Source organism: Tiliqua scincoides, chromosome 4 (genome assembly GCF_035046505.1).
Source record: "Tiliqua scincoides isolate rTilSci1 chromosome 4, rTilSci1.hap2, whole genome shotgun sequence".
In the NCBI taxonomy this organism is placed as follows: Eukaryota; Metazoa; Chordata; class Lepidosauria; order Squamata; family Scincidae; genus Tiliqua; species Tiliqua scincoides.
Genome location: NC_089824.1, coordinates 188021424 through 188041862, shown reverse-complemented (window position 1 = coordinate 188041862; position 20439 = coordinate 188021424). Strand labels below are relative to the sequence as shown.

Here is a 20439-nt window from a genome sequence, read left to right as displayed (position 1 = left end):
GGAGAGATAGACTGCAAGGTCAGTCTTTTCCCGCGTGTGCCATTTTCTCCTTCCCTGCATTCCCTGCCTACAGCATCTTGGGTTTGATGAAAGCAAGAGTCTTCCTGCAACCCCTACTTGGTGCTTCTGCAAGCCCCGTTCTAACAAATCCCAGGGAGATTTGCTTCCGTTCCCTATGGCCTCCTCAGCACATTTCCCTCTCTGTTGCTGCATCTCTAGTAAAGGCTGAAATAAGCAAAAGGTGCTTGTACTCCCGAAGCATTTTGGTTAAACCCACCTGTCTGCCAACAGGCTTTCTCACAGAAACTTGGTCATTATAGAAAAAAACCTCTTGTTTGTTTTGCTTTTAGTGCAAAAATACATAAGGCCCCCAACATGTCTGCAAACTTAGCAAAGAACTCAGGTTCTATAGCAAGGGTGCCCAAACTCCGGCCCTGGGGCCACTTGTGGCCCTTGAGGACTCCCAATGCGGCCCTCAGGGAGTCCCCAGTCTCCAATGAGCCTCTGGCCCTCTGGAGACTTGCTGGAGCCCACACTGGCCTGACGCAAGTGCTCTCAGTGTGAGGGCGACTGTTTGACCACTCATGTGAGCTGTGGGACAAGGGCTCCCTCCACTGCTTGCTGCTTCACATCTGTGATGCAGCAGTGGCAGCAAAGGAAAGGCCAGCCTTGCTTTGTGCAGGCCTTGAGTTATTGCAAGACCTTCATTCATTCATATAAGTTCCATCTCTAATATATTCATTTATGTAAATTTATTCAAATTTTAAATGTAAATTAATTACATTTTCTTCCCTGGCCCCCGACACAGTGTCAGAGAGATGATGTGGCCCTCCTGCCAAAAACTTTGGACACCCCTGCTCTATAGGAAGAGGCTGGAGCAAACATTTGGTTTGTAAAGGAGGGCCATGAATATTTTATTGCCTGGCTTTAGTGGATATTATTTAACTGTTTTAATTGCTTTTCTTTAAATATGATGCAAGCTGCTGCAAGAGCCTTTGAACAGAGCTTGTGGAGTATAAAATTAAAGTAAATTAAAAGGTCTAAACAAATGGTACCACGCTCTGGGTAACAAGACTGGCAGATTGTTAGGTGTGCTGTAGGGCCTATGTTGTGTCATAAGTTCAATGTCCTGCAAGCAGTGTGTTGCCACCTGCCTGTGCCCAAGACTCATTAGTTTATGACTCATGACCTAAGGAGTCCTGGCACAGGCAGGTGGCTACGACTTGCACTCCTTACAGGACATTAAACTTGACTCTCCTACCCCAAATGATCACCTCAGGAAACCAGATGCTAGGACATCACAACCTGTATTTATTTTACACAATCTGCCACTAAGGTAGACTGAAAACACTTTGAATGTTGGAATCACGCACACATTCCATGCCCAAAAATGAGTCCATCTGGATATATTTTTGGAAATATGATGATGCCCCCCTCACCTACAGATCATTTTTTGTAAAAACATGAACCCTCCCCCAAGGGAAGGGCCACAGTTTAATGGCAGTGCACATGTTTTGCATTCTGAAAGTCCTGGTTTCAATCCCTGGCATCTCCATGTAGGGCCTGAAAAGACTCCTGCACATAACCCTATAGAGCTGCTAGCAATCAGTGTGGCCAAAACTGAACTGGATTTACCACTGGTCTGACACAGTAGAAGGCAGTTTTCATATGCTAAGGAATAGGATTTGAGTATGCTATTTGTTTATGGAGTATATCCACTCCATCATTTGAGTATGGGATTACTCTGGAGGTTCTTTAACTAGCAGGAATCTTTATTCCCCTGAGGCTGCCAGAACTCCTTTGTGTAGAATGCTTCCAACCTTTATTTCAGCTTCAGGAGAAGGTGTTTTGCCTGTGCTCCCACAGAAACAGAGAGGGATAGCCACAGTCCCAAAGCATTTTGGCTACACATACACCTGTCTTTTTGCATCCTTGTGCCCATGAAGGCTTTTGCTACTGTTATCAATACCTGCAGGAGGTGCTATTTTAGTTTCACTGAGGCCTGTGTACGTACATTTTTACCTCTTTCACTGGGAACTGCTCCAATGTAAACTGATAGAGAGGCTTTCAAAGCCCATGAGTTCCCTGAGCATAGAGTTGTCCTTGTTGAAACAGGGTGGGTTTGCTGTGGTTTTCTTGGTTTCTTTGATTCAGTGCCTAATGCAGAATGAGGATAAAGTGGCAACTCATCTCTAAACCCAGGGATTTAGGGCAGGATTCTTTAGAAGGCCTAGTAAACAGTTCCACAGTCTCTAATCCTGGGAGCAGGTTACTACCTGCTTGCTTCATATATAAACTTTGCCGGTTACGGCGATTTCACGTTGCGGTTGGGTTCCAAACATGCCCCCAGGACTGAAATGTTTATTGCAGGAGTGAAGGGATTGTAAAATATCTCCTTGGAAAGAAGGAAGATGAAGAACTGAGCACCTAAGTATGTGCTGTGCTACACCAGAATGGTTATTAGAATGAGATCTATGCTTGTTGAAGCGCCCTGGCTGCACCTAGCACAAAATCATAAATAAAAACCAGTCTTGCCATCTTGATTCATTTGCTATGGCGGTATCACCATAATGGTATGGTTGTTACATAAGTCTTGGAGAACAAGGAAAGTACCAGGGATAGAACCATATCAAAGAATAAAAGACAGCTGTGATTTATAAGACAAATGCTGCTGTATTGATTGTGGATTCGTACAGATCACACAAGGCTGCTGACAATTAGAATAAGCAGTAAGTACAGTAATGGCCTAATCCTATTGGCCATTTGTGCCAGCGGAATGCACATTCTGTTGGCATAAACAGCTTTATGGCTGTTGCAAACACGATGGTGCCAGAGCACAAGGCATGGCTGCTACTGCAAGTAGCAAGTGGTTGAGTCCACTTTAAGGGGGACGTCAAATGCCCACTGCAGCAGGTAAGGTAGTGCAGGGGTTGGGAAGGAAGTGGAATAGAGTGGCGAGAGGGTGGATCAGGTTGGGGAAGGGGGCGGGTTAGGTGGATCAGCCTTACCCAGGCCTGATCAACCTTTACGTGTCAATGTGGACTTGCACCAGCGATAAAGATCGTGCACATCCAAATTGACCCAAGCAGCTGCTGGGGCTTTCCTTGGGGAAAGGTTCCCTTACCATGAGGAGGCCTCAACATGTCAACACTCCCATGAGGGATACATCAGGACCTGTGTCAGTGCTGCTGCATTGCCAGGTGAGGAGTTAGTTAGGATTGGGCTGCCTGTAAGTAGGATTCCAGTAAGTACAGTTGGGACCTATATATCCACCTCGAAACTGAACTGTGGATTCGTGTATACGGGACCCCACTGTATTAGAATTTGGGGAGTCAGTGAAATGCCCTGAACATCCTTCACCTATTCAGATGGGAGTATTCCAAGGGCACAGCTTGACAAAGTAAGAGAAAACCCAGCTCCTCTTACAGTACTAGTTAATTACATTCCTGCTGTGATATAGGTGTGCCCTGGTATCCACAGGGGTTCCATTTCGGACCCCCACACACATGGATAACAGGGATCTGCAGATACTGGGGATGCACTTTAAAAAGATAGGAAAAGTGAAGGAGAATATTAAAAATAGTTCTGTTTACCATAGTGCAGAGAGACTGCTGCATTTTCAGGGCTACAGGCAGACTTCCAAGCATTGTCTTCCAGGTTGCGATGCATTCTGAGGTGACACTGAGAGAAAGGAGGAGCCTCGCATGACCAAGAAGAGACTGCAGGCTGCTTGGAAAACTGCCTGCAGCCCTGAAAATGCAGCAGTTTCTCTGTGCTACATAAACTGAGCTATTTTCAGTGTTCACTTTATCTTTCTTAAGTGCGGCCCTGGTATCCACAGAACCATGGATACCAAATCCGCAGATATTGGGGTACACCCATGCTTACAATGAACTCAGAAGAGAGTCCTGAAAATAGATGGTAAGAGAAAATCATGTGAATCAAATGCCCATTAAGGCCTTTGACAAGGTAAAGCCTTTTAAACTCTCAAAATACAGGTTTAGAGAAGAATAGTGTGAGAGCAGCAGAAGACTTACAAAATCTTTAAATTGTAAAGGCCAGAAAACGCTTCTCTTGGGATCGTAGAGAGTTGATTTCCAGATAGACGCCTGTAATAAATAAAAGGGACAATGTCATGCTAATGTAATTAAAAGTCTAGTGGCACCTTTTGTTTGGAAATTAAAAAAAAAAGTAGCTGCTTACTGTGCTCTTCAAATGGTTTTTTCAGTTGCAGAAGTGCAGGACTTCCAGTTTGTTTTAATGGAACAGTGCAAATAAAGGAGCTTCTTCATTCACAAAACCCCTATAAAGCAAAGCGGAAGTCCTGATCTTCTGTGCCTGAAGCAACTGTCCCTGATGCAAGGTATGGAGGTGGGTTATCTACTGTTTGCTTTTCAGCTGGTGGAAAGTGCATCAGTGCACCCACAGCAGACTGGAGGGAGCAGTGGTGGCAGCAGTCTCAGGGTGAAGGGCTTGAATCAACTGGCCCTCCCCATAATCTGCTGCTGATGGGCCACCCCTGAAATATGGTTTTGTAAGGTGAAGGCGACTAAACAGCCACCGGGTAGATGGGACTCGTCAGCCTGGGAAGGCAGCTCATCTGAGAGAAGGAAAACTCTGATCCCAAACCTCCACTGCCTTGTGGCTACATCCAGTTATGGAAAAGGCTTCAGGAGTCAACCTTGAGGCAAAATCAGGAGCCGGAGTCCCTGAGGCAGTTCATGGCTGAACACAGTCACGTTCTGGCAACTCCTGCGACGCCGCTGGAACCAACCGTATTGGCCTCTGCCTTTCCATTGGACCATTTCAGCGACGTGGAGAGGGGGGATTTGCTGCATGGGTAACAGCCTATCCTCCTTACCTACTTTACCCAGGCTTCGCGCACTGGAGAGGACACTGTTCCAGAACCACTATTCAGAGCGTGACACCATAGTCTTCCGAGACTGAAGGATGCCAACAAAAAGGTGAAGGAGACATCTCAGGAGGAAGAAATGTCTAAAGTTGTTTTAACAGCCACACTCCTACATGTTCCTTTGCTATTCACGCAAGCTGCATGAAAGAGGCCACTCTTGGCTTTATAGTCAGGATTACATTGAGGAACAGGGAAATCTGTACTATAAACCCATTGGGCAATGATTCAGATTATCCAGTGGCATTGCTAAGGGAGTGCAGACACCACCAGGTGACACGCACAGTGGAGTGTGACACCACTAGTGGCCAAAATCGCTAAAATTGGGTTTTGTACAAATAATACCATCTTGTTATATATACCATTTGATGCATAATTTACAGCGGAATGCAATGAAAAAAACCGCATTGAAATATCTGTGTTCTACCAAAAGCTATGGCCAAAAAACCAGCAGGGGCAGTGCGATGGTACATCACCATGCCCACCAACTGGGTCATTGCCACGCCTACTGCATGGGAAGTGGTCCATCATGGGGGTGATGTGCTTTTGTCCTGCACCAGGTGATGCAAACCCTAGAGAGGCCACTGAGATTATCAAAAGTTAATTTATTTTTGAAAGCTGTAGACAGTGCGTTCTTATAGATAGCTTTAAAAAAGGATTCGATAGAATCATGGATTATCAAACAATAATCACCCTGATCGCTAAATAGAAGAACCTCCACGTTCAAAGGCAGTATACTGCTGAATACTAGATGCTGAGACCAGACAACAGGAGAGGGATGTTCCTTCTTCCCAGAATCATCATGCTGATCACTGCTGGAAAGTTTTGGAAGCAGAATGTTGGATCTTTGGTTTGATCTAGTAAGCGCTGCTTGAGTTCTTAAGGATGTGCACAGCTTCTGGAGTCATTCAAAGACAATGACATACACAGAACACCAGCAGTCTCCCTCTCTCTGTACAAACGATCATTGTTTTGTGTGTGTGTGTGCATGCATAAGTATGCAAGCTCTGTCTCTCTGTCTCTGGGATTTAAGGAAAATTGCTCCCATAATTAGTCCCCTGACAGTGTAAATAGCACAGGGTCATCTCTTTAATGTGGAGGAGCAGGTTGCAACCTGCCTTCCTTGCAATACACCAACTGCCTGGCAGGTTCTGCTTATTGTCACTCTGGGAGTGTGATCTTTTGAAAGTGCTTCATTTGATTGATTTCAGCTTCCCCGGAGGGGGCAATGTTTCTGATGGGAGATTGTTAAGAGACACAAGCTGCACCCAGACAAGCACTCATCACATTTCAGTTTAACCTCATTTTGGTGTATTTCCTGTGTATATACGCTTCCTCTTTCAGGAATTGGGAATTAGACTTTTTAAAAATAATAAATGACGAATTTGCACAATTAAAATCCCACACACCCCAATACTTTTGATGCAGCATGCCAAGAAAAGGCACCCAAGGGCTGGGTGATAAATGCTTGAGACCAAATTGTGAAGAAGCTAAGTTCCAGGATTGTGAGGTAGATGAGTTTAGCTTCTTCCAAAAGCAATTAAAAAGAAATTAGTAACGCGCGTGTGTGTGTGTTTGTATATTGCATGGGTACAACAATGCAAATTCAGCATAAAAAGGAAAGGGGGGGAAAGGCTGTAATGTGGAAGGAGGAAATGTGGGCCAATAGCTGAGAGGGGCTCAGCATGAGGCTTCCTTCCAGGCAATCGTGTTGAGTACTCCTCAAACCGGAGTGCTCAACAGAAGCACAGGGTAACACACAACAGGTCTCAGGGTTTGGAGGGTGGTGGTGTGTGGCTCAGAGAAAGGCATGGCACATGTAAGACCAAACACATCTCAGGAAGGTTACCTGCAGTAGTTTAGTGCAGCATGTACATGTGGACAGAAGTGTGCATGTATAGTGGTACACTTATTTTAGTTATGAGTCTATATATTTATACTCATGCAGAGTTATGAATCTGTGCAAGAAACAGCCCAATCCTATCCCCTGCCAGTTCAGACTATGCAGTGCCACTAACAAAGCACACACTACACACTACAGAGGGGCAACCAGATGGCCCAGGAGAGGTAAAAATCTTTTTTACTTACCTCCCTGCAGGCCACCTGGCCTCCCATGGGTCTCATCGGACCAATACAGGCTCTTTTGCTGCTGTATCTCCAAGGAGACTCCTGGGGGCAGGTCTAGGCCAGGAAGGTAAGATAGGTAGAGGTGGGAGAAAACAATGAAAACAAAATAAAAATATGTAACAATCTTTTCGGCATTTCTCATTTTTGTTTAGAAAAAAACCCAAAAAACTCAGTCTGAGAAAAAATAAAACTGTTTTATTTTGTTTTTATTTATTATTTAATAGGGGTGTTTGCATGGGTAATGACTGTGGTTGCATCTGCTAAGACTGCACCAGCAATATGACTTACCAAGTACATTTTTAAAGCAATAATAATTTATAATTACAGGTGTGCATCACTTAACATGGTCCGTCATTAAGCAGAAGGTCGTTAAGCAACGCACACCTGTATAATGTAAACTTTTGAATAAAAACACAGAACTTCTAAACAAAGTTCTAACTTTGGAAAACACCCAAATCCGCCCCCCCCCCCCAAAATATTTTCTTCCACCTTTAGGAATACTATATAGGTGTGTACATGCCCGATCTCGTCTGATCTCAGAAGCTAAGCAGGGTCAGGCCTGGTTAGTACTTGGATGGGAGACTGCCTGGGAATACCGGGTGCTGTAGGCTTATACCATAGTCTTTCGAGACTGAAGGTTGCCAACCATTTTTTTTTTTTTTGCACTATAGCCACCAAGATCCTCCCCCTCATACCTCTGGCCTTGCCCACTCCCTGCCCCAAACTGCCCACGACTCCCCCCCCCTCACCACCAACCAACCTGCTCTGGCAATGGTTCAGCAGCCTACTGCTGGTGGTGCAGGGCTTTGTGGTTCCTGAACCATCAGTAGTGAGCTGCTGCCTACTATTGGAGCAATTAGCTTTGCACATGCATGTGTATCAGTTAGCCTTTAGGACCAAACTACATGTGACATTAAGCCCATTGTTAGCTAGCTTTTTCAATTCGGAGGCAAACCATTGCTTTGGGGCAGGGGATTTGCAGCATGAAAATGGCGTGGGGGGGGGGGGTGGAAGTGTTAACCATCCGGCACTGTGCACCATACTTCTGGAGCAGATTGGTTCCCTTGCAGCAAGTAGACTACTTCCAGTCCACTTCTGCATTAAGCCTATCTTCTAGCAACAGTTCTTATGTTATGTTATAGATTTAATGGCCCTTAGTGCTACTTTTCTTTAAACAACAATGAATGCTGCCATCAGAAAATTAAAGTGTCTTATTTTCCTGTGTGGTCATGCATTGAGAAGATGATGCATGTGACGGGTTCCTGGCTGACATTTTAAGAGGTGCATTACATTTTACAAACTTGCTTTGATGCTAATATTAGTTTCCATGTCAGAAAAAGTCTGGCAGGACTTGGCTTACAAAGTGGGTGAAATGGTTCTTTTATTGGACCAACCAGTTTTAAGTATCACGCGCTCTCCCAAAACACTTTTGCAGAAACTAAACCCCAGCCATTTCTCTGAGCAAATTTTGCAGCATAATTTAACACGTCACTTTATGTCCTTTGTTTGAAATCACAACAAACCCATCCAGGTGCCCATTAGTTGGGACATATAACAAGCTTTGATTTTTGTATTAAATTTGGCTCTCTGATTACCTATCTCACACAAGTTCAAAAACGTGCAAATCAAGCAGCTGATACAATAGCAGGTATCTGACATACTCTTATATTGCTCATTCTGTGAGTTCAAGATAGCGATAAACTACAAGACCCACATTGGATTATTACAATATATTTCCTTTACAAAGAGTTTATTGGGAAGTGAGGCAGAGCTCACTGGTAGCATCTTGGAAATATAAGCTCCCAGGTTAAATTATCAGCACCTGCAATTAAAGAATCTGAAGTAAGGCTGGCTCCAGGTTTTGGGGTACCCTCAGCAAAATGCCCTCCAGTGCCCCCTGTAGTCTTGTGGCCCAACTTTGCTCTCACAACCTAATTGCTCACCCAGTAGGCCAACAGGGGGGCAAGCAAACAATTAGCAATGAGAAGGAGCAACAGCATTAGGGCCCAATCCTATCCAATAATAATTGGATTATTTCCAGCACCAGTGTAACTGCAGTGCACCTTCAAGGTATGGGAACAAATGTTCCCATACCTTGAGGAGGCCTCTGACTGCTTCCCCACTGCAGGATGAAGTGCACACCCCATTGGCACTGCTGCACCAGCAGTGGATTGGAAAATTGGATAGGACTGGGCCCTTACTCATCTGTTCACTTCCCTACTCTCCCATAGAAAAAGAAAGCAAGCAGTTCACTGTTGTTACTCCATACCTTTTGTACAATGGCAGCAGGAACATAAGAACATAAGAACAGCCCCACTGGATCAGGTCATAGGCCCATCTAGTCCAGCTTCCTGTATCTCACAGCGGCCCACCAAATGCCCCAGGGAGCACACAAAATAACAAGAGACAACAAGAAGACAACAGGAAGGAGGAAGAGCTGACATTCTCTTGCTTGCTACCTAGAGGGAGAGGGCAGGCGGTGGTGCTCTCCTTGCAGCTAGCACCGCTCATCAGCTCATCCAATCAGAATGTCTGCAATTCTCTTCCTTAGGCAGCAAGCGTGTGAGATGGAATGGCACGAAGGAGGATATCAGTCACTACCTACCAACTCTCTCACGCTGGGGCACAGAAGAGCAGCCTACCCTCTCCTTCAACCTCCTGAACCCAACCCTCACCCAAAGCAAAATGGCACATAAGTGGGAGAGTGGTGGCACCCACTGCTGTTCCCTGCCACTCTCATTGTTTGACCTCCCAAGCAGGTGAATGAGCAAATGGGGATAGCAATCGACAACAGTAGCAGCACCAGGTCAGGGGCTGACTGTGACAGTGGCCTTTTCAGCTCAGCAGCTGCAGAAGGATGCTAACACCTGATGCAATCTGCAGGCTGAGAAAGACCTGTGCCTGAAGCCTATGCCTGCCAGTTGAAGTGAATGCTACTGAGCTAGGTAGATTAATGGGATGACTCCACAGAAGGCAGGTTCATAATTAGGTCTTATTAAATATGGTCTTACTTAATCATTTATAGCACCATCTTATCCAATGGCCACATGTCTTTACGAAGTTCTCAAATAAAGTTTGCCCCTTAGTTTTCTTCCTAAAATACCCAACTGCATAACACTGGGTCTTGAGATCAAGTTGTTGTTTTCTCTAAAGTAGCCCTTTGATTGCAGGAATAAATCCGATTCCCCCAGAACTCAAAAAGAAATGTCTTGCTACTGCTGAGAAAATGAGTATCTTTTCTCAGCTAGCACATCCACTATGATTTTGTCTGGGATGGGGTTGCGCATATATCCTGGGCACCTACTAGATAAAGCCTCTGATACTGTTTGTGATGACTGACATGGCTCTTTATTCCTAAGCCCACATCACTGTACTCTTGCTTGCAGAAATGTTAATCGTGTTGCATTTTACTTCTCCAGAGACTGAACTTGGACAAACTGTGAGACCACTCATAAACCTTTTAAAAAAGAAACTGTAAGGATCAGCAAGACTACTCTCTCCCTTTGCAGATATGCCCCACCATTTTATGGGACTTTAACTAAATCTTTAAAATAAAGTTATTCTGAAACTGTGTTCTCCCTGTGTCAGTGCTGGAACACACATTTCCCTTGATTTTTATTTTTTTTAAGCAGTTAATAACAGTGGACATGCTGCCTCTGCAGCACATTCACCTCCTTCCTTTCCATTATGTTGGATGCAACTCAGTACTGCTGGGTTTTTTTATTAGTTCTCTCTTAACAAAAATCAATGCTCTGGATTGGGATAATGGTGTATGAGAAAGGTTTTTTAAAAATCCTTTTCTCCAGGACAGTTTTCCCACTGAAAATAATCTCTTCCCCTAAATGTGGTAGAAAATACCTGGCAGCAACCACACACCCCTACACAGCAAGAACTTCTGGCACATGAGGTAGCATGCCAAATGCTGTCCCCCTTACCTGGGGATGTGACAGCCTCTCTTCTTATCACTTCCTGGATAAGAAAAAGGAAGAGGGGAATGGAAGAGGAACTGTGGACAAAAGGAGAATGATGTGCTAGATCCTCTCCTCCACACTTCTTTTGCACCATTCAATCCAGGGAATGGGAGGAGGAGCAGTGGAGATGAGTGGGAGGATGGTGATAGATGCAATCTGCCAATTTGTTACCTGAGGCAACCCCTTCAAGTCAGCCTCATGGATAGGGTGGCCCAGCTGCACTCCATGGTTCCCATCAAACTGCCACTGGTCTTGATTAATAAAGAGGTGTCCATTCTTGTATGCTTTTGAAAAACCTTGTTTTTCATGCAATGCATGACTTGGTCCATAAAGGAAAGCTGCAGATTTTTTTATCTGGGCAAATCTGAATGAACTGAACAACAGGAAGCAGTTTCAGAAAATTATTTAAATGTACAGTACCCGATTCTGTCTGCTTGTGTTGCATTCAGCAACCTTCCCTAGAATTTTTAAAATAAGTATGTTTAGTTATACTTACAGCTCTTCTAGAAAGCGCAGGTGGTGGAAGTCCCCAGGCAACAGCTCACTGATGTTGTTCATACTCAGGTCACTGAAAAACAAAAAGAACAGAAGTTGGATCCTGAACAATATCTGGTAAGTCTGTATGATTTAGCCTGGTCTGCAAAATGCCTACTCAGAGGCATCAGGCTGTAGGACAGATGCAAGAAAACTGAGGCTAGGCTACACCAGTTTGTTCTGTGGGAGAACATTATCACTCCTGGACAGAGGGGGTATTATTTGCCAGATAAGCTTAGGAAAGCCTCCACCTGGCCAACTTGGGGAATATTTGCAGTAGAAGTCACAAAGGGGAACTATCACTGTGTTCAAACAGGCAAAGGTAGAAATCAGAGCACAAGTTCTCTGTCATCCTCCCCTTTTATGAGAATATTATATTCTACTAGGGTTATCTACATAAACGTCGCCCAGTTGCATCCTATTGGTAACAGAAGTGTGAGAATGGGAACACATTGGGCAAAAAGGAAAATTAAATTTGACTAAGGTTGATGGGAATCTTGCTCTTCTACTGACTCATGTATTCTCACACTCCAGCACCTCTATTGCCAACAGCATATGGTTGGGCAACATTTAAGTAGGGAAGAGAGCCCTAGTAGCAGATAGCATTGTCAGAAAAGGAAAACGTGTGTTCTACTTTTTACATTTGCCTGCCTGGGCAAAAGAAGGGTGATTTTGGCTTGCAACTCTCCTACCGCAAATAAACTGGAAGAAGTTCCCAGGTTTCCCATACACTATGTTACACAGATTCATCCTCCTCTTGGAATTGCACAAGTGAAGTTTAATTTATTTTCTCAATAAACAGTCAAATTTATGCCATTAAGTATCTGTTAACTGCCCCCATAAATATGATGCAACCTTCCAGAAAAAAAAAAGAAGAGCTACATTGGATTGTGAAGTAGCTAGTTTCAGGAACTGCACAGCAATGAAGGAATTAGGAAAAAGCCACATTTTTAGTTTTATTTGTTTGGAGACAGTCTGCTTCGAATTTTGTTTTGTTACACAAAAAATGATCCAATGCTGCAGAGGAAAGATGGAACAATGGCCAGGAAGGTTTGCTCCACATTCATCATGGCTAAAGCTTGTAACTCTTTAATGAGGTAGATAGGAATTGCAGGAGAACTGGCATACTGATAGGGCATGGGATGTGGTGAGCTGTCCTCTCTCCTCCTCATGTGATAATGAAGAATATTCATGTGATGAACACACAGACAGGTGGATTTTTCTCTACAGACAAGTTAGCAGAGCTGGTTTTAAGCCAATTGGACTAATTGCTCCCATTTGGCCCTGCACAAAAGAGGGCCCTGTGCTAAGGTAATCTACTTTTTGAATTATTTTTATAAACAAAAAATAAAATTAATATTTTTACCAATCATTTCACAGTCATTAAAACAAGTGGTTTTGTTACTGTTTACTTTTCAAAGTATTAACAAAAATGCCCCAACCCACAAGGACTCTGTTCAACAACAGAACTATACCCAGTGACCCAGCCTCAATATTACCATTGGAAGAAATGGGCACAGGCACCTGTGAACATTGAGAACTAACAAAAGCTAACATTTATCAATTAAACCACCCAGGGTAAGGGGTACATATAGCAAGGAGTCAAGGGTACAAAGTTTACCAGATAAGTATAAAGGTAAATGAAATTCTATCCCCACACTGCCACCTAATAGCCGGTACCACCTTTTCCTATAACAACACTTGCTCTCACTCTCTAGCAACATTTCTCAACATTTGTCCCCACTGGACCACTACGTGTGATCCGGTGGTAACTGATGATGTAGTAACTGGTGATGATGTCATCACCAGTTACTTCTGGATTGGGAGGCCAGTTGACTGGTAAGAGGCTCAGGGCAGACAAGTGGGCTTTTCTGAGTGCATGAAAAGTACATGCTTGAGCTTTACCCACCAAGCCAAGCCTCCTATAGCCGCTTGTTGTGTTGCATTGCTAGTATTACTGCCAGGTGGCAGTGGTCTGGGGGTCCCATGTGTACCACCAGGCATCATCTCAAGTACCACCAGGTATACAAGTACCACTGGTTGAGTAACACTGCTCTATAGGCAGCTTGATAAAACAGGCAGTAGCAGGGGATCTCCTTGAACTAGCAAGGTCTCACGGCAGCAGCAACACAGAGCTGTCAAAGCCAAAAAGAGCCCCGATCTGAGGGAACAGGCTACTTATAGAGAGCCCCTTGCCTATCCATATAAGCCGAGGCCTCTGCTACTGGACCTAACAATGCAAGTTCTCCCTCTAGTCCAGAGATTTTCAACCTTTTTCATCTCACGGCACACTGACAAAGCACTAAAATTGTCACGGCACACCATCAGGTTTTTGACAATTCACAAGGCATACCATGCTGCCAGTGGGGGGCTCACATCCCTCACTGGCCCTACTAATAAATTACCTTCTCCCAAATTCCTGTGGCACACCTGTGAATCACTTGCGGCACACCAGTGTGCCACGGCACAGTGGTTGAAAATGTCTGCTATAGTCCTAGGTTTTTGTAACTGCCTTTCCTGCCTTTTTCCAGGACTTTGCAATTATGGCTTAGCTTGTAGGGATTACAAGAGAACTCTGAGGTAAATCTTTTTATTTTTTTTCAGATAACACTCTGAGGTTAAAAAAAATTTCAGGCAACAAACAATCTACACTTTTTTGTTTTCTTGTAAGCTTACATGTATGCAACTTTATATTAAAATGTGCTTACTGTATGTGCTCATGCATAAGTCAGAAAATTATGCCTGAAGATCGGACCTGAGAACACAGGTCGACTTATACACAGGTCGATGTGGAGGGGGTGAAGCTTCTGAGAGTAGCTGCTTAGTGAGGTGGGGGAAGACTTTCTGAGAATCAGGACGCAGGTGGGTGGGGGGCAGAAAAAAGTCACTTTACTTACCAATACAAATTGTTCTGAGGTAGCAACAGAAAGCAAACAAAGAAAAAAGTAACCATTTCAACTTCTTTTCCAAACAAGAAAGAGAAGTCAAGGTGCTTATTGGAATTGTAGACTTTATGAGGGTTGCTACTACGGAAGTACTATACTATATTCCTCACAAAGCCTACAACTCTCTTAAGTACCTCCGGGCACAATCCTAACCAACTTTCCAGCACTGGCATAGCTGTGCCAGTGCAGCATGTGCTGCATCCTGCAATTGGGGAGCAGCCACGGAGGCCTCCTCAAGATAAGGGAATGTTTGTTACCTCGGAGCTACAGTGCACTTAGCTCGGAGCTAGAAAGTTGGTTAGGATTTCACCCTTCATGTCCCTTCCTGTTTGGAGAAGAATGTAAAATTGCTCCTTTTTGGCTTTCTGTTGCTGCCTCAGAATATTTACTGTTGTTTGCAAAGAATTTCATGTACCCCAAAGTTTTACCCTTGACTTATCCATGGATCACAGCAAATTCTATTATTTTTGGCTTAAACCTTGTTCTCAACTTATCCATGGGATGTGTATAAGTCTATCCCATGGATAAGCTGAGAACAAGGTTTAACCCAAAAATATATATGCAGTGGATCCATTTTATCCATTAGTTCACATCAGCGGCTCCCTGAGCAGCCAAGGAAACCAGCTGTGGAATCATTAAGAAAAACTCTTCATTCTATACAACGTACAGGATTGTAGCCCTAATGGGGAGCTGTGGTCCATGACCCGGTAGGTCAAGGGAGCCGCTGTTCAAAACGGTTTGGGAACCACTGGCTCACATGCACTTTTTAAGCGCACATTTTGACTGCTTTCCATCCTACCATAGAGGTATAAATAAAATTTATTATAGACTTTATATCTCTAAAATTCTACAGACCTTGGCTGTGAACCTGGGGCCATGCAAAAAACGTTCCCAGTTGGGCCCCGCAGCTCCTAAGGCCAGTTCTGCAAGCTAGTTAATGGTCATAGTTTCAGTTTGAGCATATCTGCCCTAGAGACTGCAGATCAAATTACACATTACAAGAAGCATATGCTTAGCACACCCATATTTTTCTGTAAATGTAAATAATTTAAGCTGGGACTGAGCATAGAAGCTCCAAGTACCCTGTGAGGAGGAGGAAGAAGCCAATGAGGCATTTGGAAGATGGTTGTGGTGTGGAGGTCAAACTATTGCTTTGCCTGAAAAAGCTAAGCAGGATTAGCTCGGGTCTCTTGGATGAGTGACCAGAAGCTATTGGTTAAATACAAAGGAATGTGGACTGGCAAGAAATTGATAATGTTCTGAGAACCAGCCTGAAGCATGTTTTGCAGCTACCTGTGGAAGTTTGGAAAGTGCTAGAGCAGTACAGCCAGGACAGCAACTGCACTATTAAGGAAATTGAAGATCCTATCAGTTTCCCCCATAGAATAACACTTGTAAAAACCACATTTAGGGATAAAAAAAACAATGTTTATTGTCAGCCTGCCTATGTAAACCACCTTGAGTCTACAAGACTCAAGTCTATGAGAAAGACAGTATATAAATACTGCAATAAATAAGTAAATAAATAAGACTGGTGCAACACCAGCTGCAGAACTCTGGAGGTTACTGTATTGCCCAGATGCCTGATACAATTTACCTTGTGATCTGGGGTACCTAGGAGGTACCTAGGAGGAAGAACTTCCTTCCTCCCATCTCCCACATCTCTCTCTTCCTAATGATCGAAGGAGCAGAACCCAGATTCCTGACCTCTGTCCCTCAGGCAGGCATTTCTGAAGAGCATCTCCTTACTTCCAACAAAAAGAACAGTATACAGTTATCTGTTTCCTAAACTGCAGAAACCTCAGAAGATGCAAATGATTGTAAACTGTGAGTATTCTCATTAAAACTGAAATATTATCAGTTCCTATGTATTTTTTGATAGCAGCAGACTAGCTGGGTGGCAGAGTTTACTATAGGAAAGGCAATCTAATTTTAGGTAATTTTGTAGATTAAACAACTAAACAAAAAATGTGTAGATTACCTTTCCTATAGTAAATTCTATATGTATGCATTACCTTTGTATCGGTTGCTCAATTCCATGCAATAAGAGCCTGGTTGCTCTGCTTATTAGAACCCCCCTTTTCCAGCAAGGCACAGCCCCCCCAACATTTATGTGAACAATATCAGAGATGACTAATAGGGGATTCTTAATAACCTTACCAAAATACAATTCCCAGAAAGCCATGATTATTAAAATGATTTTAAATGAATATAAATGTATAGTATAGTAGTCCTGCCCTAAGTTGCATGGCGACCTAAACACTTCATAAATAGGGGTTAAGGTATATATTATTATTGTTATGGACAGATAAATTAGGCAATAAATCAACCTATATGATGCATCACATTTTTGCTCTAATTTTAAATATTACCTCCTCACTGTCCTACATCTTAAATAATTAAGGCTTTCAGCTTCTCTGGTTTTCTCCTTTGTACTCTGACAAAATGCCAACATCTTTGAAGGAAGTTCAGTTCTTCCAGTAACTTAGGCCACTGCCAGATCTAGGTCCAAACTTATTGCGGCTGGGCAGCAGTGGAAAGCAAATTCTGCTGGCACTGACCACCAGCACCAGCTGTAAAAGGCTCCGGCAATCTACTGAGTAGCATGCTGCCAAGGCGCTGGCAGGAAGACTGGAGCCTTCTTGCCCAAACAGTGGGTCCCCAGCTGCCCACTAATCAAAGTAAGATGGTGGTGAAGGTGGGAGTCTTGGGGGAGGGAGGAAGGAACAGGGGCCAGGAGGGGCAAATCTGAACAGGGAGGGGATTAATGGGATGTGGAGAGGCTGCAAAACCAGATGGATCTGGCAGTGATGGTGTACGCCAGATCCTATCCACCTTTTCTGCAGCCCCCCCAACCCCTTTCTCTCTTTAGACTTGCACTAGTGAAATCACTAGCACAGGTCTGAGGAGACCCATTCTGGAACAGGAGGCTTACAGAGATGTAAGGGGATTCAAATTCCCTTTTGCCTCTGAAGCCTCCTGATCTTCCCCCCTCCCACTGGATACAATATACCCATTTTTGGCATGTCTTCACCAGTGCAGAGGGGGGACAATAGGATTGGGCTGTTAGAAACCTTGAAAACTTGCTTTCTTCATATTTGGGAAGTTTGCAGGAGAGCTTCTCATTTAAAAATTCTCAACATGCATACAGTGGAAAGCTAAGACAAACTTCCTGGAAACTGAATTGCATGTGATTCAGAATCAGACTTCATAACTTATCTGTCCCTCAGGGGGCTCCATAATTCAAGTTCTTTGATGTCTCTCACTTCTCATAAACAGGCTTTTCCCCCCTTAGCTGCACTTTAGATAGCGTTGGAGTTTTTTCCCCGAAAAGGTAAAAAGACCTCTCCATTGCCCATTCATTGAATAAATCTATTGATAGATTTCTGCCTTAATTGTGTCATAAATTTAAGGACACCAGGAGGCTCAGGATAGTGAGCTTCTGATGTACATTCCCTCCTGGGCATGATCTGCCCATTCCTGCACCATCGGCCCTCACCATCTCCTCCCCATTCACTGCATCTCCATCCTCCTCCAACCCGTTATACCCCCTGCACTGGGTTTACCTGCTCCAGTGAATCTCTTGATGTCTGCCAGCATGTGTGGGAAACGCTTTACACATAATTCTTTATGGCTACTTTTCACCAGACTGCGCCAGCAGAACAAGTGTTCTACCAGCACTCCAGTCAGATAGGTTTGGGCTGCTATTCAGTGACAGGTTGAGCAGTCTTAATGTGTGCTGGAACAGGCAGTCCAGTGGGCCTGTGTTGTATTCAGCCCAAGATGGGGCTGACTGCAGGACAGATTGGGGCAAGGGCGAAAAATTCCCCTTAACCCAGGTAATGCTGCAGCGGCTCCAATGGAGCTACTTGGATCCACATCACCTAAACCGGTAGCGCAAATTCGAGCAGCTTGGGGCTGGCCCATACCTGCCAGATTCTGGTCCTGTCTCCTGCTACCCGCCCACCCACCATTCCACCGCTGCCCACCCTCCCCTGCCCCCAAACGCCTCCTCTCCACCTTACCCATGCCTCTCCAGACATGTGATTTCAGAAGCTCAGCAGATTCTGATGACTTTTTCAAAAGTGAAAGTGACTTTTTCAAAAGGTTCCTCTGGTTGCTTTTTCCTGAGCATGGCGTTTCTGAGGATCAAACTATATGTTACATTTACTAAGTACATGCCAACATGCTTGCTTTTTTTTGCTAACTAGCAGTTGGATCAGGTCCCGTGTGGATTCAACCAATGTTTAGGAGAAGGAGTCTTTAAGCTTTAATTCCTTCCTGCTGTCCTTGCTTTGTACCCATTCCTTGCTGTTTCTGTTCACTATTGAACATGATCGCAATATTGAACCAACACATAAAGCAGTGCAGATACAATCTAGTCTACTGCATCTAGCCCTTATGGAGAATAGGACAACTGCCCTCAGTTATTCTCTACCCCCTTTCTAGCAGTTCTGGAGATTAGGCTCCTCACCTCCATCTCACACATGGCTTGCTGAAGCTTCTCTACACACATAAATGCACAGAAAGCAAACTGTCCATTCCACATAGTTCTGGTAAGGCCGTACCTCTGATCTCTTGCCAACTGCTTGCAGGTAAATTGGCAAGGAATGATCTGGTTCAAACAGCAACAACCACAGCACACACTGCCAGAGCCCACAGTACTGGGCAGGAGTGGCATGTTACACAAACATCTGCTATTGCCTTCAACTTTCATGCCATGCCTAAGTATCCTATCAAATGGGTAACTATATAGCAACAGTTTTTCAAACTTCAGAAATGTTTAGTACACCAGACGGGGGGTGATGTTCAGTGGGAATGCACAACCTAGCATGTGCCCCAGAATCCTCTGCTATGGTTTAGGAGGCTATGACAGACATATAGTAGTTCCTTGGCAGGTGAGTCACATGTGGAATGTAGTCTTGGAAGGAACAAGTTTGAGAACCGCTGCTGTAGGGCATGCCTTGGAGTTGCGCACCTTGAAATCCAACTTCCTGCATAGACAATGCATTTCATTTTCAGTGCAAAAAATAATAACTTGAAAAGTCACGCAGCTTGTGTAACAGGGGTGTCACAATGTGTGTGGTAGAGCTGCACATTTTCTAGGGGAGGTGGTTTAATTGATGTACGTTCTTTCTTCCTCTCTCCACCCAACCTGGAGAAAATTGCCTTGTGGCTGCTCCTGACATCCTCTGGGTCTGGGAGATCAATCTGAGCCTACACTCAGTTTATCCTGGTTGGTCAAAATGGGGAAAAGCCAAGAACCTATAAGAGCCTAATGGCCCAGGAGCTAGACTTTATCCAATGAACTGTGATTCTTACGAAGAATTCTCTGGTGCACTCTCTCTCCAAACTTTTCTACCACAGTTGTGCTAATGGAGGAGCTACTTTCCAGATCATAACCTTTCCAAGGAGAACCAGAAGAAAACTGCAAAGCTCCTGAAAAATTATTTGGTTTAATTTGGATACATTTTTTTTAATCTTTACACCAGCCTCTTAAGACAGGATTGGTAGAGCAATATTGACTTCCCAAGACTACTTACGGCCCAATTCTATCCAGTTTTCCAACACTGATGCAGTCACAATGGAGCCCTGATATAAGGGAACATATATTCCCCTACCTTGAGGACACCTCCACAACTGCCCCTCCACTCCAGGATGCCGCACATGCCCCACTGACATGCCTGCATCAGTGCTGGAAAGTTGGATAAGACTGGGCCCTTATAGTGAGCTATACAACTGAATGGACCACTATTGCCAACTTTTTTCTGAAGGGACTCCTGTGCTAAAAGCTGCAGAAGTTCAGTGGGTAAAGCTTTCTGCATTACTTCACCTATGAAGTAGGAACAGTTTTTCAGGCTAAATTTTTGCATTTTATGCAGATATTAAAGGTATAGGCAGAGTAGGACTTTGAATCTGGTCTTTTTCATAGCCAAGCCCAATACTGTAGCCT

At 44.1% G+C, this 20439-nt stretch overlaps 1 protein-coding gene across 1 annotated transcript in view; it reads right to left on the bottom strand.

The window, feature by feature from the left end:
• LGR6 (leucine rich repeat containing G protein-coupled receptor 6) overlaps window positions 1-20439 on the bottom strand; it is a 170633-nt gene that overhangs the window by 98356 nt on the left and 51838 nt on the right. The window contains exons 2-3 of the mRNA XM_066624681.1: window positions 11504-11575; window positions 4038-4109 (exon numbers count right to left, since the gene is read on the bottom strand). Coding sequence (XP_066480778.1) covers window positions 4038-4109; window positions 11504-11575 — 144 coding nt within the window. The remainder of the gene's footprint in view (window positions 1-4037; window positions 4110-11503; window positions 11576-20439) is intronic.